This window comes from Micromys minutus (genome assembly GCF_963924665.1).
Source record: "Micromys minutus genome assembly, chromosome: 1".
NCBI classification, from domain to species: Eukaryota; Metazoa; Chordata; class Mammalia; order Rodentia; family Muridae; genus Micromys; species Micromys minutus.
In genome coordinates, this window is record NC_137969.1 from 250,480,951 (window position 1) to 250,507,900 (window position 26,950).

A 26,950-nucleotide genomic window follows, 5' to 3' on the forward strand; every position below is an offset into this window, starting at 1 on the left:
TCCAACGGCAATCTCGGAGACTCTGGGTAAAACACTGCCTCCCCTTTCGAGTCCCAGACTGCCCCCTGCACTCGATCCCAGGGGAGGCAACCCTCTGGCAACCCAGTGGTTTTACCAAATGAGACAGCAAGTTATCGAGAGATTCAGCAGAAAGTGGAGGCGCCCATGGAGTTGTCCAGAAGACAGCATCGAGGCTCAGGAGACGCATCTGGGCAGTAGCCAAAGACTCTGGGGAGTGGCTGTCCTTGACACTGTTTTAAGGCTACATCCTGATTTGTAGGTGGAGAGGGAAGGAGGGAGAGAGGGACTGACTGACTGACATGGGCTTTGAACCCCCAAAGGCCACCCCTCAGTGACACACTTCCTCCACACCAATCCTAATGCTTTCAAATAGTGGCAACTCCTGATGACTAAGCATCCAATGTAAGATCACCATTGTGACCAAAGGAGTGTCTGTCTGTCAGTCAGTCAGTCAGTCAGTCTGTCTGTCTGTCTGTCAGTCAGTCTGTCAGTCTGTCTGTCTGTCTGTCTCTCTCTCTCTCTCTCTCTCTCTCTCTCTCTCTCACACACACACACACACACACACACACACACACACACACACCACTGTGTGAGTGGAGATCAGAGAACAATTCCCAGAGAATTAGTTCATTCCTTCTACTATTGGGTCCTGGGAAATGGAGCTGAGGTGGTCAAGCTTGCCAGCAAGCATCTCTCGTACTTGCCTTGTGCTTCATGGCTGCCTGGTTGCAGTGTCATCCCTGGAACCCAGAGTGATCTTGGACAAGTTACTCTACCATAAAAATGATCACAGGGATGGAGCAGGCTAGTGCCAGAACTATCCCGTAGCAGCCACTGGGAAAATGGCAGTAACTAAGCAGAGGCTGTCAGTGCAGAGGACTGGGATCGTGTCAGATGGATTTAGCTCAGGGACAGTCCTCACTCCATTTCCGCAGCTCCCTGGCCCTGTCCAGAGGCAGCGGCATGGGTGCTCTGCCCAGTACCCCAGCTTCTGGAGTATCCTCCCACCCCACCAACCATGCTTGCCCCCTCTCCCTTCCAGCTCTCAAACTATTTAGGCTGTTTTGATCTTGCCCCCTCCCCATTTTGCTAGGACATCCTAAAATAGCATTTTCTGGTGACCCCAGCCCATGCCACCCTGTGCAGTCTTCTTGTGGAGACAGAACTTGGTGACGAGGTGGTGTATGCCAGTGGATACCAGGGACTTTCCAAAGGTTGCCTAGAGACCCTGGCTGAGGGCCGTGAAAGGCAGCCTGCACACGCCATCCCTCACTCCATTCTTAGCAACCCTCCCGACAGCGTGAGGCAGCCACGCTGCTGTTGTTTCCTGTCTTCTCTCCTGGTCCTGCTCAGGAAGTGCCGCCATTTTTTTTTTTCTGGGCTCATCTCAAGACTCTGTTCTTCCTGCCTCAGTTGTCTCTTGTCATCAGCTTCCGCTTCCTGTTGGACAGCTACGGGAAGGACTCAGTCACTCTTACCAAATGCCTTGTCTGGCTTCTCGGCAGCAGCACCCCGCTCCTTGACACGGGCAGGAGAACGCACTGAGGTGAAGCCTCAGGAAGATACGAGAAGCCCTTAGCATCCGGGCTCTGTGTGGAAGGCCGTGGCTATGGAGACTGAGCAGCTGGGTCTCCGTTCCGAATGGCTGGAGAGAGGAGCAGCTAGGGAAGGCTTTTATACTGTTGATAAATTATAAATTTAGAGCCTGGAGAGATGGCTCAATGGTTAAAAGCACTAGCTGCCCTTCCAAAGGATCTGGGCTCCGTTCCCAGCACCCACATGGCAACTTATAACCATCTGCAACTCCAGTTCCAAGGGGTCTGATGCCCTCTTCTGGCCTCCTCAGCCACCATATGTACATGGTATACATGTATACAAACATACATGTGGACAAAATACACATAAAAATAAACCTTTAAAGATTATAATTTAGAAGTTTGGAAGAAAAGATTTCATAAACGTTTACCAACCTTTATAATCACGATCCCACGGGTATTTTCCAAATGAGAACTTTGAGAGCAGTGTAGGATACATTAAAAGGAACGTTTCCCTTTGAGTAGTTCATGAACTGGTTCGACTCTGCCATGGCCTTTCCTCTTGCGCCAAGTCTTTTTTTGCTTCCTCCCTGTCTCTGCAGATGGGAACTTTTTAGCAATCGGATCCCACGACAACTGCATCTACATATACGGAGTCGGTGACAACGGGAGGAAGTACACTCGAGTTGGCAAGTGCTCCGTACGTTTTCCCGGTTCCTGGGGATGCTCACGTGGCCAGTCCATTGCAGCCGGTAGCACCAGCCAGGCTCAGAGAGGCAGGAAAAACTTACCCAGTGTTCTCCTCTCCCAGGGCCATTCCAGTTTCATCACACACTTGGACTGGTCTGTGAACTCACAATTCCTGGTGTCAAATTCTGGGGACTACGAGATCCTCTACTGTGAGTAACAGGCAACGGGGCTTGTCTGGGTTTAGATTACACAGGGCACTCACTCTAACACTCCCATGGACCTGGGTGGGTGAGGCCCTCTCCATCCCTCCATGTCCTCCCTGCCTCCCTGACATGGAGGAGTTGGCCACACAGCCTCTTGGAGCCTTCCTGACTGAGAGAGGCCTTCCTGAGGAAGAGCAGGGCTCACCCTGTGCAACCCTGTGCAGAGGTCCTAGAGGTGGGACAGACCCACAGTCACAGTACTCTGGTAAAGGTACCCGCCCCAAGCAGGCAGAGACCCTGGAGTCCCTCCCACTTGGATGAATAAAAACTTCTGGACCCTTTTCATTTTCTTCCAGCCTGTCTTTGGGGAGTCTCTGTGTGTGCCTGGGAGGAAGGAGGATGTAAAAGTCAGCACTGAGTCTCTGATGCATGCCATGCTCTAAGCAGAGAGGAGGGTATCATGGGATGTGAGAGCAGTCTGGACTCCACCCTCAGGATGTTACTTAGGACACTTTCTCATGATCCACAGTATTTCAGGCTCATCCCTTTGTATAGATTAAAAAAATATATATGAATAAAGGTTCAGATGCCAGGGAGGGGCAGAAAGGCCGTGTGTAGGGAGGAAGTTACACCTGCTGGGGCTGGTACCCACTTGCTACGGAGCCTGAGAAAGGCAGGGTACAGAGACAGCCAGTTCCAGGAGGGAGCTCCCTCCTCCTTGGGTCCTGCCTGACACAGGCACACAAGCGGGCAGATGCTGTGTGGATGAGTCTGTGTCTAAAACCTACCCAGCACAGAGGCTAATGGTGAGATTCACTTGGCAAACAGAGTGCCCTGGAAGCCTTGGCATTTGCTGAGAGTAGTTACCTGCCTCAGAGTTAAAGAGGTTGAGCGACTTATGTGTATGTGCATGCATCTCTGTCCGTCTGTCTGTCTGTCTGTCTTCTGTCTGTTTGTGCACCTGTAATAAGGGCACTGAGCAATAGGAGGCTAGGAACCAGAGACTGGTCAATGGGAGAAGCCAGGCTGGTGGAAGGGAGTAGAGTCTCAGAGAAGGACATGGAATTCCGAAAGGCGGAGCCTCCTGAGACCCAGATTTGCACCCCATTCCCAGACAAACTGCCAGCTGTGCACACTGTTCCCATGGGAAAGTGGGTAGTCTTCCCTGATAGCCATGGCTGTGCTCCCATGGGTGGGAAGGTGGGTGGTCTTCCCTCATGGGCATGGTTGTGCTCCCATGGGTAGAAAGGTGGGTGGTCTTCCCTCATGGGCAAGGCTGTGCTCCCATGGGTGGGTAGGTGGGTGGTCTTCCCTGATAGCCATGGCTGTGCTCCCATGGGTGGGAAGGTGGGTGGTCTTCCCTCATGGGCATGGCTGTGCTCCCATGGGTGGGTAGGTGGGTGGTCTTCCCTCCAGCTCATGGCTCTGAGGACCCTGCCCGACTCCAGGGAGAGTTGGGGCCTGAGCTGAGAAATCACAAGCCTGTTGCTTCCTTCAGGGGTTCCGTCTGCCTGTAAGCAAGTCGTGAGTGTGGAAACTACGCGGGACATCGAGTGGGCAACCTATACGTGCACCCTGGGATTCCATGTCTTTGGTAAGGGTCAGCATATGTCATTGCCTTTGGACTTTGGATGTGCTCTGGCACATGAGACCACACATTCTCCAGTTTTTAAGGTTTTATTTTTAGTTTTTTATTGGTACGAACATTTTGCCTTCATGTGGAAACAGAAGAGGGCATCAGATCCCCACTGGTAGTAGAGTCATAGTTGTTAGCTGCCATGTAGGTGCTGGGACTTGAACCCTGCCCACCCATCCCCTCTACCCATCCCCACTTTCTGTCTTGTCTATCTACTCTGTCCCTGCCTGCGGCCATGATACACAATCTCCTCAGCTCCAGGCTCAGGCCGGGTGAGAATGTTGAGGGGGGATTAACCGTTCCCAAGGCACAGGATGGCCCTCCCCCCGTGGTTATGTGGATCATGTTGTACCTACATGAACCATGCAACACTTGGTTTACTTACCGCTTGTAGGATTATCATATTCCTGACCCTTGGCCTAAAATTCTCACTTCTTTCAAAGCTCATCTTAGGAATACATTCTCAAATGGCTTGTAATAAGTTGCTACAGTCTGAGCAATTGGAAGTCAGCGGACTGAGAGGAGTTCATAAGTCCTCTCCCTGTTTCCTGGTGTTCTGCCTACTGAGGAGCTGGCATACGCTCAGCCCTCTTAAGATACAAAGTGCCCAACCAAAAGCCTCTCCCAGGACACAGTGCCCTATTTCCCAGGTACCCTGCACTCCAAAGACTTACACTGACAGGCAGCACTTTACAGGCAGGGCAGCTAGCTGGTTCCTGCCATTGCACCCAGAAGGTAACAGTGGATGCAGGCAGCCCAGAAAGCTACCACGGCTGTGTGACTTAGCACAGCCGTTAGAAGTGATGTAGGGCTTCTCAAGGCTGTCCCTGGGTACGTTGCAACCTGGAACTCGAGAGGGGCAGGAGCTGGAAGTGAGCATCCTCACAGCTCTTGATTCTAAAGCCCAGACTGAAAGTAGTTTCCTTTCGAGGACCCTGGGTGACCAGCATTTGTGTGCCGTGGCTCTGTGGTTCCCAGTGTTGCCTGTGCTCTGTTTCAGGAGTGTGGCCGGAGGGCTCCGATGGAACAGACATCAATGCCGTCTGCCGGGCCCACGAGAAGAAGCTCCTGTCCACAGGCGATGACTTTGGCAAAGTGCACCTCTTCTCGTACCCCTGCTCACAGTTCAGGGTAAGGCCTCGTCCACTCGCCACTTTGTTTACAGGGCATGGACCGATGGTCCAATCTGCTTGAAAACCAAATAAGAATGAACTGTGGGTGGGGGCTGCTGGCATAGGACCCTGCCAATCAGCTGCCTGAAACCTTTGGGGTTCCCCACTACCCTGGGGAGACCTCAACCCAAGTGTGGCCTACAAAACTTTTTATATCTGGTATGTCTACCTCTGTAGCTATGTGGGCTTCACTCTGACACACACACGCACACGCACACACACGCGCACACACACACTCACCTACTCCCTATCTTCCCATGCTCACTCCAGCTCTGCTGAGCTGACCAACCTCATGCCTAGATTGCCTTCCTGGGCCTTTGTGAATCTGAGCATCTTTCAGCCAGAAGACCCTGTCTCTCACCCCACTTAGCACTCTAGGCTTGGTTCATGCATGGTCCAGGTCCAGCCCTCCCAGATGGACCGTATTTGATTTCAGGTCTATCCTGTGCTGGTCTCTGTCCCGGGGGCTTATTTCTGTACCCCTCTCAAGTCTTGCACACAAAGCAGACACACAGATAAGAGCAGCTTACAAGGGGACGGTAACAGAGTTTCCGACTGATTGAGAACGCAAGCGTTTCCTGAGGCCATGGTCAGCTCTGTATAAGTTTCTCTCCTTGTCATGCTTTTACAGGCTCCAAGTCACATCTACAGTGGACACAGCAGCCACGTCACCAATGTGGACTTCCTCTGTGAAGACAGCCACCTTATCTCCACGGGTGGGAAAGACACAAGCATCATGCAGTGGCGGGTCATTTAGTCCCCGTGGGAGTCCAAGGACACAGACTCACGTTCCGCTTGGTCACTGTGATTTCTGTTTTGTCTACAGACTCTTAACAAACCTCAGGAAAACTGTCCCTCTACCAGTTACCTTAGTTGGGGAGCCAGCGTGTGTCATACCGGATAAGAGGCTTTGCGCCCCCTTCTGTTATATAGGGCAGGATAGAGTGCATGTCGGGTAAAGGAAGTTCCCAAGGTTTACACGGCATCAACAGAAGGGACTGGTGGGTCCTTACAGTCACTTTTCTATGAACTCTTCAAAAAACGGTCACAGAATGCCTTTTAAAATATTGTATATAGTCTTCACTGCTTCACCTTGTTAAGTCAGATATTTATGATAATGAAGTACAGAACAGGGGTCGTTGTTGACTAATTGGTCCTAAAAGGATACACCACATAACTGATTTGCCCAGCTGAATCAGGAATGCAAATGCCAGACTTTCCTTGGTCACGTAACTAAAATCCCATTAACCCCAGGGTGGCAAGAAAGGGGGCTGCGTTCTCCCTGGATAAGCAGTTTGTACTACAGAACCCCTGAGCTGAGTGAGTGGACAGGTGCTTCCATGCTCTGGTCAGGCTGTCCTGCCTGGGGACACAGCCAGTCTCTTTAGCACCTCCACAAACGGCACCCCGTCTTCGTTCATGTGCCCCGATTCATGGCGAGACATTTATCACCACTCTCTGCATATTAATGGCATGATATGGTATTGTCCTCATATAGAGTTTAGCAACTTACGATAAAATGCCCAAGGCTGGGCCTTGCTCTATGTGCTCCGGACACTGTACATTTTGTACCTGACCCAGTAGGTCAAGTCAGAGAGGGGCTGCCTTCAGTGTGGCGGCAGCCTGAGGCGTGCAATGCCTCTGAGGCTCCGGGCGTAAGACAGTCTCCTTCCCTGACTCTCATACATGGACAGCACGCAGCATACAGACTGACGCCATGCTCTGACGTGTAGAACATAGGCGTCTACAGGTGTCAAGAAGGCCTTACCGGTTGTGTGACAGATTGAATTGATTGTTTACATTGGGGACTGTATCTCAGATTTTTAAATAGAGGAATCACAGACAGACTTAAGGCCGGATGCTGAGATTTCATTTTGTAAACGCATTTAAGCAAGTGAGCGAGTTGAGTTATCTGAACTCGAGGGCACTGACTGTTTACGGTGATGAAAGACAACGTTGAAGACATTTCCTCTGCCATCTCTAGCCTGCCGTGAAAGGACAGGGCACCAGAAAATAACGTGACTCAAGATGAAGCTGTTTGTATGTATCCTTATCAAATATATTCTATAAGGAAATAAAATCTGAAAAGTGGATTTCTTATCGACGTATGCTTCTGAAACTATATGAATTAAAGTATTTAACATTATATAGGACCCACACTACATTCTGTTCCCCATCAGAGGGCTCACTCCTATGGGCCCCCTGCAGATGGAGTTCTGTTTCGCATGCAGACTAGAAACAACTTTAAAGAAGGTGGTTTAATTTTCTGCCTCAATAACCTGGGCTTAATAGTCCATCCCAATTGTTAGTTTCTTTGCCTGTGTAAATATTTGCAAAATGGTCGCTTCTAATTGACAGTTGAAGGAATAATTGGGTATCAAGGAAAGGGAGGAGACCCATGGAAAATTGCATAGTGGCTTGTTTGGCATCATCAGGACTAAATACTCAATAGAAACCACCTCAGGGACATAGGACGTGACTTAGGTTATGATGTCAGAGGCATCAGGCCACTGTCATTTGGCCTTGGGCATTTGGGAAGAATGCCACATGAAGGGAGCAAATTGGAGAAGCATCTTCACTGTCTGATAGTCAAGAAACAGAGCAAGAAGGAAGAGGCCAGAGACGCCAGCCATCTAAGGGATCACCCTCGGTGACTACTGCCTCTAGTGAAGGTTCACCCATTAAAGTTTCCAGACCTGTCTGTAGTCACCACACCAACTAGGGACCAAGCATTCAGGGACAAGTCTGTGGGGGATATTTCACATATAATACAACCAACTTATAAATCAAGGGGTGGGGCTGGAGAGATGGCTCAGTGGTTAAGAGCACTGACAGCTCTTCCAGAGGTCCTGAGTTTAATTCCCAGCAACCACATGGTGACTCACAATCATCTGTAATGGGATCTGATGCCCTCTTCTAGTGTGTCTGAAGACAGCTATGGTGTAATTATACATATAAAATATATAAATAAATCTTAAAAAAAATAAATCAAGGGAATATACTTACCTCATATTTTGCATATATAATTCCATAATATTATTCTATATATGAGCTATGAAGATAATAACATATATGTATATATATATCCAATCATTACAGCATTAAATATGTAGTAACTGTTCATAAATAGTATTAAGTAGCACTATTGCTATTTAAATGGTCCAGTGTTAGCTTTACAGACAGCATGTGTTTATTGTTCAGATAGCACACAGTGATGACTTACCATTTCTCCCTCATCCTGTGGCCAGGGAGGTAATTCGTTTCTGCTTATATTAGGGAAGCTGGGGAGAAGAACGTAATAAAGAGTCTGCAGTGCAGGCAAAGAACAAATTTGTTTTCTAGGCTCAAAAAGCAAATAGGTGACATCTGGAGAGATGGCTCAGAATTTAAGAGCACTGGCTGCTCTTCCAGAGGACCCAGGTTCAATTCCCAACACCCACATGGCAGCTCACCACTGTCCGTAACTCCAGTTCCCAGGGATCGGACACCCTCACACAGAAATATGTGCAGGCAAAACACTAATACACATAAAATAAAAATATTTTTTAAAAAAGCAAGCAAGTGTCTTAGCATCCATATGCTGAAAATTGTAGTGGTCTTGGCAACTCCTTAAATTTGGGTAAAACAGAATTTCCAGCTTACCTGGACAGTTCCACTGTCAGATGCTTCCTGCCACCTAGTGGCAAGATAGCAGAATACAGCCCATCCTTTCTGCTCACAGCAATCCCTTATTCCAATGAGCGATCTCAGCACTGCGTGTGGGCATGTGCACAACCAGACTGCTCAGGAGAGCCTTCAAGGATTCCCGGAAGACCCTGACATTTCTGCAGCCTTTGGATCTAGGAAAAGACTTTATTTTTAAGGAGTGAATTCCTCCTTTGAGGGTCCCCCATCTGTACTACACACACACACACACACACACACACACACACGTATGTGTACAGCAGAAGCTGGGGTGGTGGGTGCTGCTAGGTAACACACGCTGGCCCTCTTGCACGGATGCTCACTTCTGTTCAGAGGTCATGTCTGTACCTCACGCCCGACACCAGCCTTTTTTGGGCACCTGGCTGAGAGCTGCCCTCTTTTGCCCTTGGAATTTTCAGCCAAGGTCTACAAACCCAGGGAGCACATGCCAAGCTCTCTATGTGTCTTGGGATAAGTCAGATATGACCCCTACTCTTCCCTTCTGGAAGGAAGACGGTATCAACAGATCAACTCCACCACCTCCAATCCCAAGAAATCTTCCTCCCAAATTTCTTTTTAAATATTTTTAAATGTTTTATTATATTTATTTATGGGGTGGGGGTAGGCATGCAGATGCACCTGTATATTTCATGACCTATACATGTGGAGGTCAAAGGACAGCTGGTGGGAGTCACTTCTTTTCTGTGTGTTCTGTGGATCCAATCTGGCTCATTAGGCTTGGCAGCAAGCCCCGATGTCCACTGACCCTTCTCTCTGCTCTATTTAAGATTTCTAACTCCTGACCTTGTATGTCTGTAATGTGCATGAGGGAATATAAGGCTTCCTGAGAGCCTTCTGTAACCTGTATCTTGGTCTATGGCGCCTCTGAAATGCTTTATCTACTGGATCTTGACTCAGGGTTCAGCATCACCAACGCTACTGTGACTAGCCTTAGACGGTTTCTTTGTACATCTGTGTGGTGGGTTTTATTCTCTCTCTCCTCCCTACTGAGGGATAGGACTAGATTGTTATGGTGTGGACACTGGATGTTGCCAAATTGTCTCCCAGAATGGGCTGGCAGCAGAGAGAGGCACCCCTCTGCTCCACTCATGTCTGGACCTGTCCTTTTTCAACAGCCTGGCAGCGCTCAGAATTCTGTGAGGATGAAGCAGCTTGCCCAGGGCTTCTCCATGGCTGGTTGCAGAGCTAAGGGAAGACAACTCTCCCAAGCAATGTCCTGTAGACCTACGTGAGGGTTCTCAGAAGCACATGCTGGAGACAATGCTAAGTGTGTGTGTGTGTGCGTGTGTAGAAGGTACCACGTGCTCTGTGTAGTCTGTAGTGAGCAGGATGAATACCAAGCCTAGGTCTGGATACTTGCATGACTAGAAAGCTAGAACTCTGGACATTTTCTCTCTCAACACTGATTGTTGGATCAGTACTCCACACATATGGGCCAGGGAAGGGCTTTACTATGGGACATATTCAATTATTGTGATGGTTAATGTTAATCGTCAACTTGATGGTGTTAAGAGTCAACAAGGAAACAAATCTCTGGCTATATCTATTAGGGATTATCAAAATTAGGTTCACTGAGCTAAGCACCCAAACAGGCTTAGCATAAAAGGGAAGGGGAAGAGAATAAGAATCCATCCTTCATCCTAACCTCCCCAGCACCAACTAGGAATGGACAGGTGTGCAAGGGCTTTCCTGGTGCCCCATAGCTCCCATCAACTTCTTTAGGGTCCTGTGACAAACATACTTCCACAAGGGAACAGGCTACTAGACAAGGACGCAATCCTCTCTTCTTGTTCCTGGTAGTAGGTGAGTTGCCATGTCAATAGGAAGGATAAATGGGCAAAATGGAAGACCCTAGAAAGAATTGGGTGATATCATTTCTGCTTATAACATAGCAGGCTGACCACTTCCCACCTCCCAAACTGAGCTAGGAAGTTGAGTGTCTTCCAGCCTATGGGAAGGCTGGTGCCATATGCCTTGTGGTATCTTTCTTGGATGAATGAGTTTCTGTCTTTAAGATTCCCAGAAGACCCTCAGATCATGGCTACTCACCCAGCCCGCTGCCCAGCTCCCCATGTGTCCCCATCGCTCCCACAGAGGTCCTCTGTTTTCATGTGGCTCACAGAAGTGGCAGGCTTAGATACAGCATGTTTGTTCATTGTCTGCGTTTGCAGCAAACCTTGGGAGAAGCCAGACATGTCCTGTGGTCCTGACCCTCGAGTCCTGGAGGTCACCCTCTCTTAGGCTTCAGGCATTGATGGTTTGTGCATGGCACTAGCCAATCAGAAAGAATCCTCAGAAACTGACTTTACTTTCATCCTGCCCACCTTCATGCCCAGAAAGAGGCAGATCCAGGGAAAGCAGAGGAAGACTTTCCAACATGCTTGGGACAGACAGAAGGGTGTGAGGCTCAGGGTAGCCAAGGAGTCACCAAATGCTTTACCACCTTAGAAATGCTCTGGCCTCTTCGCCAGGGCTGTTTATTTAGTCCACTTGTAAAATGGCAGCGCTGCAGTTAACTGAGGGGTGGGCAGTTTTGGGGAGTATTCCCCAAAGTGTTCCATGAACATACTGATGCGGAAGACTCCTGGTTTGGAAGGTACTCAGCAGAATATATTAACTCATGCGATGTCTGTCTGTCCATCCATCTCCCTCTCTTCCTCCCTGTATCCCTACCTCTCTTGCTTCCCTGAGCCAGGCACACTCTCAAGCTGGGGAGTGTGTCATGTGGCCATCCCCCTGTCATGGAATGTGATGAAGAGGCAGAAAGGGCTCCAGACAGGCAGGTGGCCCCAGCCCTTGAGTGACCCTGAGCAGCAGAGCAGTGGCCAAAGGAGAGGGTAAACCTGACAGCCATCTGGGGGGACACCTTAAGCCCTGAGGCATTCCAACCACCCAGCCTGCCTTTTCTTAGCCACACTGACCAGCCCTCCAACAAGAGCACACCCTGGGGGAGACAAAGCTTCACCTAGATCCATTTTGTTTGTTTGCTTGTTTGTTTCTCTGTTGCAAACCCTTAGGGAACGGAGATTTGCCCAAGGTCAATGTGACCTTAGGGACAGTACCAATGGCCTGTTTGCTGCTGGTTTGTTTCTTCTTCCTCTTCCTCCTCTTCTTTAAAATAGAAGTACTGTACCTTTAAATGATAAAATTGTACACTCTTATTATAGCAAACTCAAAAAGAGAGTCAGCTGTTCCCACTACCCCCAAAATAGCACAATTGCTTCTTAGTGTGTGTCCTTCCTATGTTTTCACTCTCTCAGTCAATTTTTAGATAAATTTCGCCGGTTGGCATTTTGAGTGGATCCAGCGATATAACTTTATAGGTTGTTTCCTTTACAATTTGTTATAAATAGCTCATGCATAGAGTATACTGATCAGCACTGTGTGCCCTTGACCAGAGCTCCCACGTCGATAATAATGGTGACGGTGTTAGTAATAGCTATGACGCTGGTAGTGATGTTGGTAAAAGACCTGGTGATGGCAAGGATGGTGTTGATACGGCAGTATCAGCCGTAATGATGGTGATTCTGGTGCTGCTGGTGGTAGTGGTAGAATATGACAATGCCACATAGAAGAAGAAGGAGAAGAAGAAGAAGAAGAAGAAGAAGAAGGAGAAAAGTTCTTGATGTGGTTCATCTAGGAGTGGCTCTGAATTATTCAGAAGAGTTTTGGCCTCTTGCGGTCTAATCTAAGAGTGTAGTTTCAGAAGAATGTAATATTAAAAAACAAAACAAAAAAAAAAAAAACAAAAGCAGGGAAGTCCTGGACAAAGGCATCTTCTCTACATATTGAACAGCACAGGGTAATAAGAAGCAATGGGGAACCTGTGTCTCATTCTGGCCCAGTGCTTTCAAAGCCACACTACGTCCAGTGCACAGTCTTTCACCGCCCAACACCTCGTCCCAAACACAAAAACTTCCTGAGTCAGGGACATGAATTGGTCACAGAGGATAACTAGGGATCATGGTACAGTTGAGGTTATGTGCGTGAGGGAGTTATGTTGGAAGTCTGAAGTGTAGTCAGATGCTTGGACTGTTTTCCTAGAGGCAGTAGGTTAGGGCAAGCATGCTGTTATCAAAGTACATGGTAATGAGGGTCATGGTAATGATGGTTATGGTAATCAGGGATATGGTAATGATGGTTATGGTAATTAGGGTCATGGTAATGATGGTTATGGTAATTAGGGTCATGGTAATGATGGTTATGGTAATTAGGGTCATGGTAATGAGGGTCATGGTAACAAGGGTTATGGTAATGAGGGTTATGGTAATTAGGGTTATGGTAACACAAGGGTTATGGTAATGACATGTGGATGGCCACTATGATGAACAAGGTAGAGCACCTTTATTAAGAACTTCCCCCCACAGCCAGTTCTCTCTTTCCTACTATGAGGAAAGCCTTTCAAATTCTCCTCTTACCCACAGGCCTCTGCTGTCCCTTCCCCCCACCACCTTGCACTGTTACAGCAGCTCCCAGGACCCAGTCACTCTCCAACCTTGACAGGGCCAACATCATCCTCTTCAGCTGAGCCTGCCTCCTTCACTTCGAACCAGAATATTCAGCACCTCAAGGACCTGCCTAGGCACCAGCCCCTCTGCTGCCACAACTCACCATGACCCAAGCAGAATTAATCTATTCCCCCAACCCTGGAGCCCTTCCTCCCTACAGCTCAACCCAGGAATGTGGGCTTGCCTCTCAGGCCCTCTTTTTGGCCACATATCAGCGAGCTGCCAATCACGGTGATTTTTGGGTACCTATCTACTCCAGGCACCACAGGGGACTTACAGGGTGCTCATGGATTCCTCATGGATTCCAAAACTCTCAGCTGGCTTGTTATCACAATTACTTGCCTTTCCCCAAGAGAGGCTAGTTAACCTGATGAAAGTCACACAGCAAAGACTCAGAATCTTAACCCAGGTTTCAGAGGCCAACCTCACGGCTCTACCTTTTCGAGACACGAGGATTCCAGCTCACAAGGATCCATGCATGGCACATCTCTACTAGGTGCTGTCTCTACCCTGGCTTGTCCCTCTCCGCTTATCACTGTTGGTCCCTGCTGTCAATGCTCTTCTTTCCCCCAGGCAGGTTAAGGAAGCTTGCCTATCACCCAGCCTCACCAGGTCACACTCTTGAGATTCCTCAGTGGTCTTAGGAAGGAAATCAGGTCCTTCACAGCATGCTCGGTAGCCGGGTCTCTCTTTGGTGCCATGTTTCTCTGTGTTCTCCTGACTTAGGGTTTCTGTTCCGGGAAGAGACACCATGACAACAGCATCTCTCATAAAGGAAACTGTTTACTTGGGGCTGGCTTAACAGTTTCAGAGGTTCAGTTCATTGCCATCATGGTGGGAAACATGGCAGCATCCAGGCAGACACGGCACTGGAGCAGGAGCTGAGAGTTCTACATCCAGGTGGGCAGGTAGCAGGAAGGGAACCGGCTTGAGCTTCAAAGACCTCAAAGCTCACCCCCAAGGTGGCATGTGTGCGTGTGCATGTGTGTGTGTGTGTTTATTCAAACCACTCTTTGTCACAGCCTGGGCTCACGTTTTTTTCCTCCTGTCACCCTAACCTAGCTATCACTTTCACAACTTAGCTTCAAAATCACTTTCTGAGGGAGATGTGACTTCCTGCCAAGTCTAGTCTCTGCTCCCTCCCATGCCCCTCCTCTGCCAAGGCATCCTCCCTCCCCATCCCCCCTCCCCATCCCCCCCCCCACTTATTTCCAGCATGACATCCACCCTGTCTGCACCATCACCTAGCACAGCAGGTACTCAGTACCCTCAGGTTTAGTGATCCTCGGGGGAACAATGGGCCTTTGAGCTTGTTTTGCACCCCTTCTTTTGAGACCTCTTCCTGACCCTGGTGTCTTCCACTGACTGGAGGCTGTAGTCAGCAGCTCTGTCCTTTGGGCTTAGCTCAAAATCATGAACATTTGTTTCTTGGGGACAAAGGTCCAAAGGTAGAGTTACCCAGTTAAAGGGGGTCTCCAGACACAATTTGAAGGGGGAAAAAAAGAATTCTAAAATGACAGTGGCAACATAGTAGGATTTAATGACTCCTTTATTCCCTTTAAAGTGTCTTCCTGGTGGAAGGTGCCCAAAGCTATTTTTTCCCTAAAGGCAGTAAACTCCTCGCACTCAAAGGAGAGCCAAAGAGTGCAAGGAAGCTGTCTGCCAGCCTCCCCAGCCCCACTGGGCCCCAAGCCCTTGTCTATTTCTAGGTCATTTGGAAAAAGTAAGTTTAAATTATGTCCCAAACTAAGCTGTGGTTTTGTGAGAGGAGCTAAGTATTATGGGACATGTGAATGCACTGTGCTGTCTTTTTTATTAAGGGTCAAATGAAAGGAAGGGAGCTCCATTTTTAAAGACATGAGTATAAAGAACTGGTCTGTTCCCTCCTCTCCTTCACCCCTGCAGTCAACCCCAAACCCCCTCCCCAACCCATGATCAAAGAAAATGTGAGCTCAAGGCTGCAGCCTGCCCCCAAAGTTACTCTGCAGCTTAGAGTTAGCCAGTGGCCTAGGAATGTGAGCTGAGCTCTTGACCATTCAGAGCGAGGCTCCCTATACTCTGGCAGTGAAACCAGAAGTGGGAAGCCCTACTAAGAGAGTTTGCCTAGCTGCCTACGTGCAGCTATATACCCTTCTGGAGAGGAAACATTTTCACTCTTACTTGAATTACGTGATCATTTTCTTGAGACCCCAAACCCATTTCTAATAGCGGTGAACATCTTTTTTGTTGTTTGCCCGAGACAGGATTTTATTATTTAGCTCTCGATGTCCTGGAACTCACTTTGTAGACCAGACTGGCCTTCAATTCAGAGATCTGCCTGCCTCTGGCTCCTAAGCACTGGGATTAAAGGTGTGCACCGCCATGGCAGGCTGTGGTGAACATCTTTAAAGTTCTAAGAAACCAGGAAGCAAAACCAGGGAACTGCAGAAGAAGGTTAGGAAAAGGTCAGAGTAGGGTGGGTTTGGGAGTTGGCGTTCAGCCAGCTTTCAAGTCTTTCATACAGACACGGCTTCTCGAGTCTTCTGACTTACTGCTCAGGAACCACCAGAAGGCTGGAGAAGCAAGACTTTAAGATCCATCAGGGAAGAATTTTCCAATAAGGAAAGCGACCCATCTTCCCAAGGGAGTCTCTTCCAGTAGTGGAGCCCCTGAAGCCAATGGAGAGATGGAGGGTGAGTCTGTTCTACCTCCGCAGCGCCCCCTATCTTCTTGATGGGTTAAGGATCTTGCCTCTCCGGTCTTTGAGCTAATTTGTATCAGGATTTTGCCTGTTCTCTTTATATTAGATCCTGGGTCTTCTCAGGCTCCATGATCATAGGTTCCAGACCATAAAATCTGCATCTGTCTGTATCCTGGTTCTCTGAGAAACCCTTGCAAGCACTGAGTCTTTCTCCAGACAAACTCCTACAGGAAAATCTATCCGGTACATGGGCTGTCATTGATGAAACAGCAAGGAAACCAATGTGACCCAGAAACACGCCTCTGTGGTTGTCCTGCTGTCACCCCATCCTCTCCCTGACTCTGGCCGCCTCCAGCTGCCCTTCTAGAGTATAGACTCTGCTATCTTAATCTGCCTCTGGAAGAAATGGATGCCCAGGAAGGGCAGGGTCTTCACATGCTGTTTGGCCGATCTCAGGATGACTTCCTGGGGTTGTTCTATCACAGGCACTTAGAAGCTGATTTTGCTAAAACAGTGCTGACTCCTCACTTGGGTCCAACTGTGACTGAGAGAACAAAAGGCCGGCCTCTGCGCCTGCATTTTGCCTCCTGTCTCCTTTATGCTGAGTTACTTGCTATCTTAGTTAGGGTTTCATACACACACACACACACAGACACACACACAGACACACACAGACACACACACAGACACACACACACACACACACACAATTGGGGTTGGCTTACAGTTTCAGAGGTTCAGTCCATAATCATCATGGTGGGAAGCATGGCAGCGTCCAAGCAGACATGGTACTGGAAGAGCTGAGCGTTCTACATCTCGAATAGAAGGCAGCTAAGAGGAGTCTTTCTTCCGCATGCAGCCAGGAGCAGGGTCTCTTCCGCACTGGGCGGAGCCTGAGCACTGGAAGCCATTGAAGCTCATCTGCATAGTGTACACTTCCTCCCACAAGGCCACACCTCCTAATAGGGTCACTTCCCATTGGCCAAGCATATCCAAATAACCACGCCTGCTTATCTCGTCATTTAGGCACGCCAATCAACCAAGCAGAGCCTATGGAAACCAATGATTCTAAATGTATCCTCCCCTTCAAGGCTGCAGCCAGAGATCAAAGCTGCCATATCTTAATGCCTGCTTCTTACACTGTCCTCTTCCAGGCTCCACAAGGCCAAACCCTAGATTACCTTTCATTGTAAACCACCAGAGAGCCTTACAGCACCAAAACTGAGGGGAGGTTGCCCCAGAACAGAAGCCATTGTCTTCTAAGAACCGGCTTGTCTCTGCAATCAATATGAGCATCTGCTGACTTCCGGGACAAGTCAGAACTGAGGCAGAGATCAAAAACAGACACCTTGACCAAGACAGTTTAACACATACCTCTTGTGCTTCCCAGCCTAGTGTTCTCTCTGTTTCAACCTACACGTCACGTTGGGAAGTCAGAAGACAGACTTGGAACTGCCTGATTTGTTCTTTGCACGCAGCCACATTGGTTGAATCCCCCCACCCATCCCCATCACGAGGCATACTGTGACAGAGCCTGCGATGATCACCTTTGTTCAGGAATTCCTTGGGTGTGTGCTTCATACTGTCTCTAAAGAGGACCCCAGAGGCTGGTTTCCCCCACGCTTTGTGAGCTGTGAGTCTGTTCAACTTAGCCTCGCTATTTGATTTTTTTAAATAAAAACAATCCATGTCGAGCTTGAGAGATAGCTCAGCAGTTAGAAGCACTTGATGCTTTTGCAGAGGACCCAAGTTCTGTCCCCAGAACCTACCAGCTTCAGAGGACTCAGTGAGTTTCCTCTTCTACATTTGGTCTGTCTTGCCTTCCTTGGACTTTGTGGGGCTCCCCTATGCATCACTTCCAGAAGTACACATTCATTTTCAGTTAGCAAACGCACTATTTCCAGCTTTTAACACGATCTCAGCTACTGTCATACTCTTGATCATTTCTATTTATTACACTGGGATTTACCTTGAGTGCCTTATTTATATGTGTTGGATTCATTTACCATCACTGTCTCCTACATGTGTTGCTTTGATGTTTTCCCATTTTCATTACCTCTGTGTACACTTGCAATTGTAACAGCAACTTCTTTAAGGTGAAATTATTTAAGAGTGTTTTATAGTCCCTGGCCAATTTTAATCCTATTTTGTGATTATTTATGGCTCTATCACATTCCTGAGGCTTCTTTAAAAAAACATTTTATTTGTATGAATGTTTTACCTCTGTGCCTTATGTGTGTGTTATGTGCTTGTAGAAGTCAGAAGAAAGCATTGGATCCTCTGAAATTTGAGTCATGTGTGGTTGTGATGCATCATGGGAACTGAACTCAGGTCCTCTGCAAAATCAACTGTTCTTATGTGTTGAGCCCTCTTTCCAGCCCTCTCCTGAGATTTCTGAACTTCAAGGAGAAGAAACTCCAGCGTCTGTGGAAGAGAGTACATTTCTCATACACAGAAGTGTCTTTTGCCCACTCCAGGATGCCTGACCCTAGAACCTGAGCTGCAGGTTACATGGCAAAGGGGAATTGCAATTGCTAGTCAGAGAACCTTAGTGCTAACTCTTTGCCATCACAAAATGTCTGAGGCTGAGTAATATATATAAAGAGGTTTACTTAGCAGTGTTGAAGTTGGTAGTCCAAACTGTCAGTTACTAGTTCTGTTGAGGGCACCAGGGCGAGAGCACAGTGTACCAGAGTTTGAAACAGGCTGGTCCAATGTTCATAGCAGCCCTATTTATAATAGCCAGAGGCTGGAAAGAACCCAGATGTCCTTCAGTAGATGAATGGATACAAAAATTGTGGTATATTTACACAATGGAGTACTACTCAGATATTAGAAACAATGACTTTATGAAATTCCTAAGAAAATGGATGTATCTAGAGAATATCATCCTGAGTGAGGTAACCCAGTCACAAAAGAACAGATATAATATGAAGTCACTGATAATTGGATAATAACCCCAGGAAGCTCTGAATACCCCAGAATTAACTCACAGGCCATATGAAGCTCAAGAAAAGCAAAGGCCAAAACGTGAACGCCTCAGTCCTTCTTAGGAAAAAAAAAATGTATAGCACCCTCTCAGAGTGTGGTACACCTGGGGACCTTAAATCATTAATAATCCAAGAGCTAAGAATATTGCCTTGTGGCAATTTTTGGTATTCAAAGATCATTATGCTTAATCTATACACACCAAGAAAACTGACTGTTTCCATGTTACATTCTGTCCTATATGTATTTCATGCTCATGGTAACTAGTGGGATTTCAATGCATGCTATTAAACCTCTAAAAGAATTAAGTACTGACGAAAATATATTCATATAGTGTTATGCCAAAATGCCTTTAAAAATCTGTACATGTATCCCTCTTTTTTAAAAAATAAAGTTGTAAGAGAGAGAAAAAAAGAACATAAACACATATGAAAAAAGAAAGAAAGAAAAGAGCTGGTTTTGTTTTTTTATCGTAATTGTCTTTCATGAACTAACCAGAGTGTTGGAAGAACACCTTTTGAAGAGCATCTTTTGTCCCTTCCAAGGGCAGCAACCCCAGTGACCTAATGACCTCCCAGGAACACCCATCTCTTAAAGTTCCCCCTGCCCACAATATGGCCATTCCAAGGACCAAGCTTCTAATACATACATGCTAATACATATGAACTCTTGGTGAAAAGAATATCTCTAAACCACAGCAGCCTTAAAGTTTGTGGAGAGGACCTTACATGTGGTAACCCCTGGGTTCAATGTCCTCATAAGGTTCTCTAAGAGTGGGAAGATGGCAAAGGGAAAGTCAGAGAAGTAAATACGTAAGTAAGAGAAGAAGTAAGTAAGCACAGAAGTAAGGTCCATGTGCTACTTGAAAAAGACAAACCTGTAGTGGCCGTTGAACATGATCTCTGCCTGTAGGCACGAGTCAAGGCATGTGGTCAGCGTCTCACATGTGGACAGGGTCTAACATGTGGACAGGTGAGGGACACAGGTTCTCCAAACCTCCCTCCCACTCCTGCATCAGCCATCTGCAGAACCGTTAGGTTATGATGTGCTCCATTTTGTTCTGCCCGTGTCTGTTTATTATTCCCTTGCCATGTCAGCAACAGAACACTAAAACACAGGGTGAACGCCGATCTGACTGGCCCTCGGGTGTTTCATCGCAGCTTAGAACTAGAAGCCTAGCAACAAGTTCCGAGGTTTGGATTCCCTATCAAGCTCACCTGGTGAAGGTATGCACTTCATGGTTTTAGCATATTCTAGAATGTGCTGCTGTCACCACTACTTTTAGATCATTTGTTTTTTTCTCATCTCTCCAAAGAAACCTCTTTCTCTAGGGCTGCCATGACAAAATACCACAGGCGTGTGACTAAACAACACCTGCCTATTTTCTCACAGTTCCAAAGGCTGGAAGTACAAATAAAAGGTCCTAGCAGTGTTGTGTGTGTGTTGGGCTCGTGCATTTGAACACTTGCTCCCAAATTGGAAGAGTGCAGGATCTTGGGAGGTCTTGCTTGCAGGAATAAGCACTCACTGGGAATGGGCCTTGAGGTTCCACAGCTTCATCCCACTTCCGGTCCATAGGGCTCTATCCCACTTCCGGTCCACTATCATCCAACAAGCCAAAGGCTAAGAGTGTCATTTGGCAGCATCCAAGGCACAGATGCTGTAACCGCCCACCTAGGGTGCCACTGCTTATTTGGAGAAGGCCTTGCCTTATGAGTCTCTTTTGTTTTGCCACTCTAAATATACGTCTTTATTTTTATGTGCACAGGCCTGCATGTATGTCTGTGTGAGGGTGTCCGATCCCCTGGAACTGGAGTTTTGGACGAGCAGCCGGTGCTTTTAACCACTGAGCCATCTCTCCAGCCCGCTTTTGTGACTCTGAAAACTTCTTGAGGCTGTTACCACATCGGAGCATGGCATCTGGAGTAAATCTGTGTTCCCATGCCATGGTCTCTCACATTTGACTCCAGAATAAACTCGCTCTTATTCCCTTTGAGACGACAGCTTTGTTTTTGAGATGATAACAGAAACGTGTGCTAACTTTTTATCCTAGAACAGCAACTCTTCTGTTTTATTATTGTTCAGCTGTCTCTAGTTAATTCTCTGGATATTTGAAATTATGTTTTTTTTTTTTTTTTTTTTTGTGACAAGAAGTATTTCTTATACTGAGATTGTTCTCCTTCAGTGTCTTCTTGACTTGGGCTGGCTTGATGGCTCAGTGGGTAAAGGCATTTAACCTGCTGCACATGAACATTCAGTTTGCAGCCTCCAGCCCTTTGAAAATCACCGTTAATCTACTCATAAGGGCAGAGAGCCCTGTGACCCAGTGACTCCCTCTGAGGTCCCATGTTGTTGCATTGGACAATAAGTTCCCCAAACATACTCCTTGGGGGACACATTGAAACACCATGACGAGGCTCCTCCAGAGTTTCCATCCAGTCTGCTTTATCTTCTTAAATGGTGGGAACCTTCAGTTTAGCTTCAGGCAGGATTGCAACAGCCACAGGCCTCAGCCTCTTCTCAAGGCCCACAGAACCTGCAGGACAGCTAATTTAAGGCTCCTTCCCAACCCACAGATCCAGCTTCCTGTCAAACGTTTCCTGTCTTGGTATCTTCCCAAGGCTGCAAAGCCATGGTGTAGGAACAAGCTGTGCAACATAATCCCAAGGAGAACCACCTGAGGAGCTGAAGAACTCAAACCAAGGAGTCAAAATAGAAGCCTTGGGCTAATTATCAAGTTGTGAGAGCAAAATGGATCAAAGGTAATTTTTATTTCTTGCCAGAACCGAACACAGCACCCTTTGTCAGCCTTTCCTGCCAACTGCTTGCAAGTACTTCCATAGATAAGGGGATAGGCATTCTGAGAAAGGGAAAGTCATTGCTCCTACAAAAACTCAGTGGGTTCATAAAATCAGCAGCTCGGGTCCTAAGGAGGTCTCTGCAATCTGTGTTTTTCATCAGAGAGGTCCATGAGCTTCAGGAAGGGCCAGGGCAAGACAGAGAGGGGCCACTCCCATCCTCTGCCGTATCCTGCTTCCCTGTGGAGGATGCTGATCTTTGTCTAAACCAGCCCTACAGCCTGCAAATCCGGAGGCCCCACGTTTTATGCCAAACATGCTCAAACCTCTCTGAGTCCCTCATGCATTAGTTGGGAATCCTAAAGATCACCTTACAGGCTGCTGAGGCTCAGTTGAGGCACCAAGGTCAGTAGTCCCTGACCTGAAAGGGCCTTTTTTTTGCTCATGTTTCTCCCTACCCCCACCTGTCCTTCCCCTTTCCCTAACAGCGAAGACATTTGAAGCCAACAACTGTTTAGCAAAGCAGAATGAAGGCTTTATTCCTTGGAAGCAGAAGAACTTGCAGTTTTCTACTCTTCTGATACAAAATGTTACAAAAAGTTAACATTGTTTTGAAACACTTGACCTCAAAAAAAGGTTTCTTTCTGGAGGAGGCTTTGAAAAATGGTTCCTCCTCAGTGTGATTCTAGTGTGGGGTGCAAAGGAAAGACTGTCTTTACAGCAAACCCTCCAATTGACTATTCCCTCCAAGACACAGAATGGCAACAACTTATTAGACCCCCCAGGGGCAGACACTTGGAGATTGGTGGCCACATGCAGGAAGAGCACAGTGCCTTGCTGGAATCAGAGTATGCATCAACCAGGACTCTCCTGAGGACACCCGGGATGCCTTCAGGTGACCTGAGGCCTGATTATTTTCACAACTCTTAGGATGTGACAAGGCTTGTCGATAACGAAGAGACCAATCTGGATCTCAGATAGAAGGGAACAAATAAGGTTAGGAGGGAGTAGAACCTCAGGCAATGCTAGCATTACTGCAGATCAAGGGATCCGGTCAAGATTGCATTTTTCAGCCCACAATGCGGTTCTGAATGCACTGGAAAGCCAGTGCAATAGGGCTCCATGTGCCACTTGGCACTCTCGCCGTTCAGCCTTGCCTCACAAATCACACCCTTCGCCCTAAGCCTCTCTACCTGCCCTTCCCTTTACAGCTCCTCCACCACCAGGGATTCTGTGGGATCACCCAACTCTGCCGGCCTTGCTCCAGGTCTACGCCTCAGACCCTGGCCCCAGACCCTAGAGCCTACAGGCTATTCCGCAGAGCTCCGCTTTGTTTCTCCCTATTAACCCCTTCCTCCTGGCCTCTCCGAGACCTAAGGTCTCGAAGCTTTCCCGCTAAACTTGCTCCTGGTCTTTTCTCTTGCAGACAAGGTCCTGGAACTCAAAGTTAACCTGTTCCTCTAAGCTACCTTTTCTCCTTTGGGACCTTAGGCCACGCCCCCTCCTGTCTTGCCCCCAGGCCCGATTGCCCAGCCACCCTTTCCACAAAGGTTTGGCCCGCCCCTCTGGACCTGGGCCACACCCCCGACCCGCCCCCTCACGCTCCGCCCTCTTAGAGGCGCGGACCCTGGAGCCCCGCGCCTTTTGTGTGGAGCTTCGCTGCGGCGCGCGCCCATTCCCTCCGCGGCCGCGGACCGAGGGGCGTCGGCACGCGCAGTCCCCTCGGCGGGCGGAGGGGCCCTCCGCCCCGCGTGCACCCCGCACCCTATTCTCCGGCCGCCGCCCCGAGTCTCAGGCGGGCGCGCGCGTTCGCTCCCGCCTGCGAGACCCCGCCGCTCGCCCCCTCCCCCGGCCCGTCGGCGGGCGGGCGGCACGCGCACGCGCCGGCTCGGGCACGCGCGCCCGCCAAGATGGCAGGGGCCGGGGCCCAGCTGTCAGTCGCCGCCGCCGCCGCCACTGCGGCCGCGCTGCCTCGCAGCTAGCGGCCCGGACGCCCCCCGGAGAAGATGAGCCCCCGCCGCCGCCTGCAGCTCAGCCAGACGCGGAGCCGCCGCGCCCGGGGCCGGCTGCCCCGCTAGCGCCCCGTCGCGCCGCGCCTTCATCCCCGGCCCCGTGCCCGCCCGGCAGCCACGATGAGGTGAGTAGGGGCCTCGAGCGCGGCGGGGCCTCGAGCGCCGGGCCTGGAGGGCGGGGTGCCGGAGCATCGAAGCGGCCCCGGAGCCCCCAGTCGGCGGCCCAAGCGCCAGGAGACGTTCAGGCCGCGGGGTCCCCGGGAGGCCGCGCCCGCCTTGCGGTGCCTGCCTGCTGCGCGCGCCGCAGAGGCTGTCCTGCTCACTTCGGCATCTGTAGCTCTTCTCCAACAGGGCGCTCTCCTCTAAACCTTTCTGACCTGTCCCCTTTCTCTTGCAACCCCTCAGAGTGTCTACCGGCAAAAGGTACGGCTTTTGATGTGCCACTCAGCCGGAACCTTGTCAACACCCAGAAACTCGCGTGCCCTCTTGGTTCGCTGCACGCAGCCTTCCTTTCCAGACTAACCTTAGCCTGCTTTCTGGGGTGGGGTGGGGGGCGGGGCGCGTGGCAGCGAATGCTGGTCCCCCCCCTCCCTTTCTGTGCAATTTTATCTTCCAGACACATCTTTCTTAAATAAACACTGTAGTGTCCAATTGTAGGTTCGTTTCACCTGTTTTGTGAACTATATAAATCTAATAATGCACCATGCAATTTTTGTGTCTGCCTTCTTTCATCCAAGGTATTTCTGAAGTTCATCCATCATGTTTCTATTATCTACTGTGTTGCATAGTATAGATAGTCCACACTTTATCCATCCTGCTAATGTCAGACTTTTGAGTTGTTTGTAGCTTTTGGCTATTAATGTTGCTGTGACTATGCCAGTGTACCTCCTGAAGTATTCATTTCTAATGAGTATGTATTTTACCTACCTACAAGTAGGTTGTTGGCAGTGTTTTTTGGTTTTGTTTTTTTTTTTACATAAAAGCATGTACATTTTTGTTGTAGTGAATAGAACTAAATTTCCAAATTCACGTTACCAGTTTATACCAGCAAGTATTTAAATAGCCCTTGTTTAAAATCTCTGACACCCCTTGGTGTTGTCTGTGTGAAATTTTAGCCATTCTGGTGAGTGTGAAGTGACATTCCATCAGGGTTTTAATTTGTAGTTTCTGGTTGCCAAAACAGGCTGATTGTCCATTTGTGTTTGTGTGGCATTATTTTAAATAAAGTGTCTGTTTAAATATTGTCCAGTTTAGCTTGAGGGGTGATTGTCTTCTTCCTAATTGGTAGAGTTCCTATTCCTAAGCGAAGAAGACAGCTTGCTAGCATCTTATAGAAATCTTAATAATATTTTGCTTTTTATATGAAATTATATTGTTCAGCTGGAATTGGTTTATGTATAAGGTGAAAAAGGAATTATGTTTCACTTTTTCATAGCATGATTTATTCCTTTTGGGGTCATTTCTGTCTGTCTGAAGAACATCTTTCAGTGTCTGTCTTTCTGCCCATTGAAGTGTTGGGTGTGTCAGACCAAGGGTCTTGTATGCATCCACTGGCTGATATCCGAAGCTTTTGATTGTTTATGTTTTGTATCCTTTATGTATATGTGTGCGTGTGTGCATGCATGTTTGTGGGGGTACACCCAGGCCTGGGGTTGGCATTGGGAGTTACTCTCCAATTTCTTCACTGAGGCAGGTCTCTCAGTTGAACCCACAACTGGCCACTAACCATCTGTGATCCTGTCTCCTTCCAACAGAATTGTAGGGAGGCTGCCACACCCACCTACTTTTGTATGGGTTCTACGGATAGACCTCCTTCATGAGGAATTTATCCTCGAAACCATCTCCTCTGTCTTTGTTTTTGTTTTGTTTTGTTTTGTTTTTTTTTTGTTTTTTTTTTTTTTTGTTTTGTTTTTTTTTGAGCAGGGTCTCAGGCTGACCAGGACCACAGTAGCCTAGGCTGACCTGGAACTCACCATCTTCCTGTCTGCTGGGATTATGAGTGTACACTACCGGCCTGGTCCCTTTAGTATTTTTTTGTGTAGGTTCTGCTGGCACAGATTGTTGTTTGAAAATGTTTATCCTGCACCTTCTTCTGGTTTATAAACAATTTTGTTGAGATGCAGCTCATAGCACAAAGCATCCATGAAAGCATGCAGTTCGTTGGTTTTTAGACTGTCCGGAGTTCTACAGCCATCACCATTAGAACCTTTTCCGCCACTTTAGACACTCCTTTCACAGATTAGTTTCAGAACTCAGGACTTCCCTTGCTTAAGCCTTGAAAGCTGTCTTGTAGTCTGACTTGATGTTCCTGTCGAGGAGTCACTTGCTATGTTACGTAACATGTTTGACATGTTATGAGAGTACTTCTTGCTTTGTCTGCTTCTTGGTTTTGAGATAGGAGGTCACACTGTAGCCCGGGCTGGTTTCACCTCCTTGGCTGTGCTCAGCCTCCTCAGAGCTGGGATGACAAGTTTGTAAAACTTCTCAGTATCGGTCTCTTGTGTGTTTTCATCTTTATATCTGGGTTCCTGTGCCTTTTCCTTCCTCCTCCTTTTCCTCTTCCTCCTCCTCCTCTCTCTCCTCTTCATTCTTTTCTAGTCCAAGATGGGTTCTCCCTGTAGACTTGGCTATCTTGGAACTCTGTAGACCAGGCTGGCCTCAAACTCAGATGTATCTGCCTCCCTGCTGGTTGTACGGCTTCTTGAATTTGTGGATTCCTATGTTTCGTTAGCTTTTCCAGCACCAGATGTCAGGACTGTCTCTTACATTCCCTTTCACATTTGCTCAAGGGCTGCAGTTATTTATGTGGGCCATTTTATAGACAGCTATTTCACTTCCCCCCTTTACCCTTTTATGTACCTCTCCGTTTCTCTTTTTGGATTTCTCTTCACTTGTCTCTCTTCTGCTTTATAGGAACTGTTGTGGGAACTCTTCATTGTGGTTTTAACACAGTCACTGCATCTTTCAAATCACAATCTGGCTGTCTTTCTTAATCTTCAGTT

General features: G+C 48.1%; 2 protein-coding genes across 6 annotated transcripts in view; both read left to right on the forward strand.

Annotated features, from left to right (window-relative positions):
• Positions 1–7,332, forward strand: part of EML1 (EMAP like 1) — a 153,273-nt gene extending 145,941 nt beyond the window's left edge. For all 5 annotated transcript variants that reach the window (XM_080916637.1, XM_080916638.1, XM_080916639.1 and 2 more), the window contains 5 exons: positions 2,159–2,256; positions 2,368–2,455; positions 3,948–4,043; positions 5,086–5,216; positions 5,889–7,332. In XM_080916637.1, coding sequence (XP_080772763.1) covers positions 2,159–2,256; positions 2,368–2,455; positions 3,948–4,043; positions 5,086–5,216; positions 5,889–6,014 — 539 coding nt within the window. In that variant the 3' untranslated portion in view covers positions 6,015–7,332. The remainder of the gene's footprint in view (positions 1–2,158; positions 2,257–2,367; positions 2,456–3,947; positions 4,044–5,085; positions 5,217–5,888) is intronic.
• A 16,302-nt stretch (positions 7,333–23,634) lies between these two features.
• The window catches only part of EVL (Enah/Vasp-like), a 125,042-nt gene continuing 121,726 nt past the window's right edge, over positions 23,635–26,950 (forward strand). Inside the window, exon 1 of the mRNA XM_080924868.1 lies at positions 23,635–24,073. Coding sequence (XP_080780994.1) covers positions 24,069–24,073 — 5 coding nt within the window. The 5' untranslated portion in view covers positions 23,635–24,068. The remainder of the gene's footprint in view (positions 24,074–26,950) is intronic.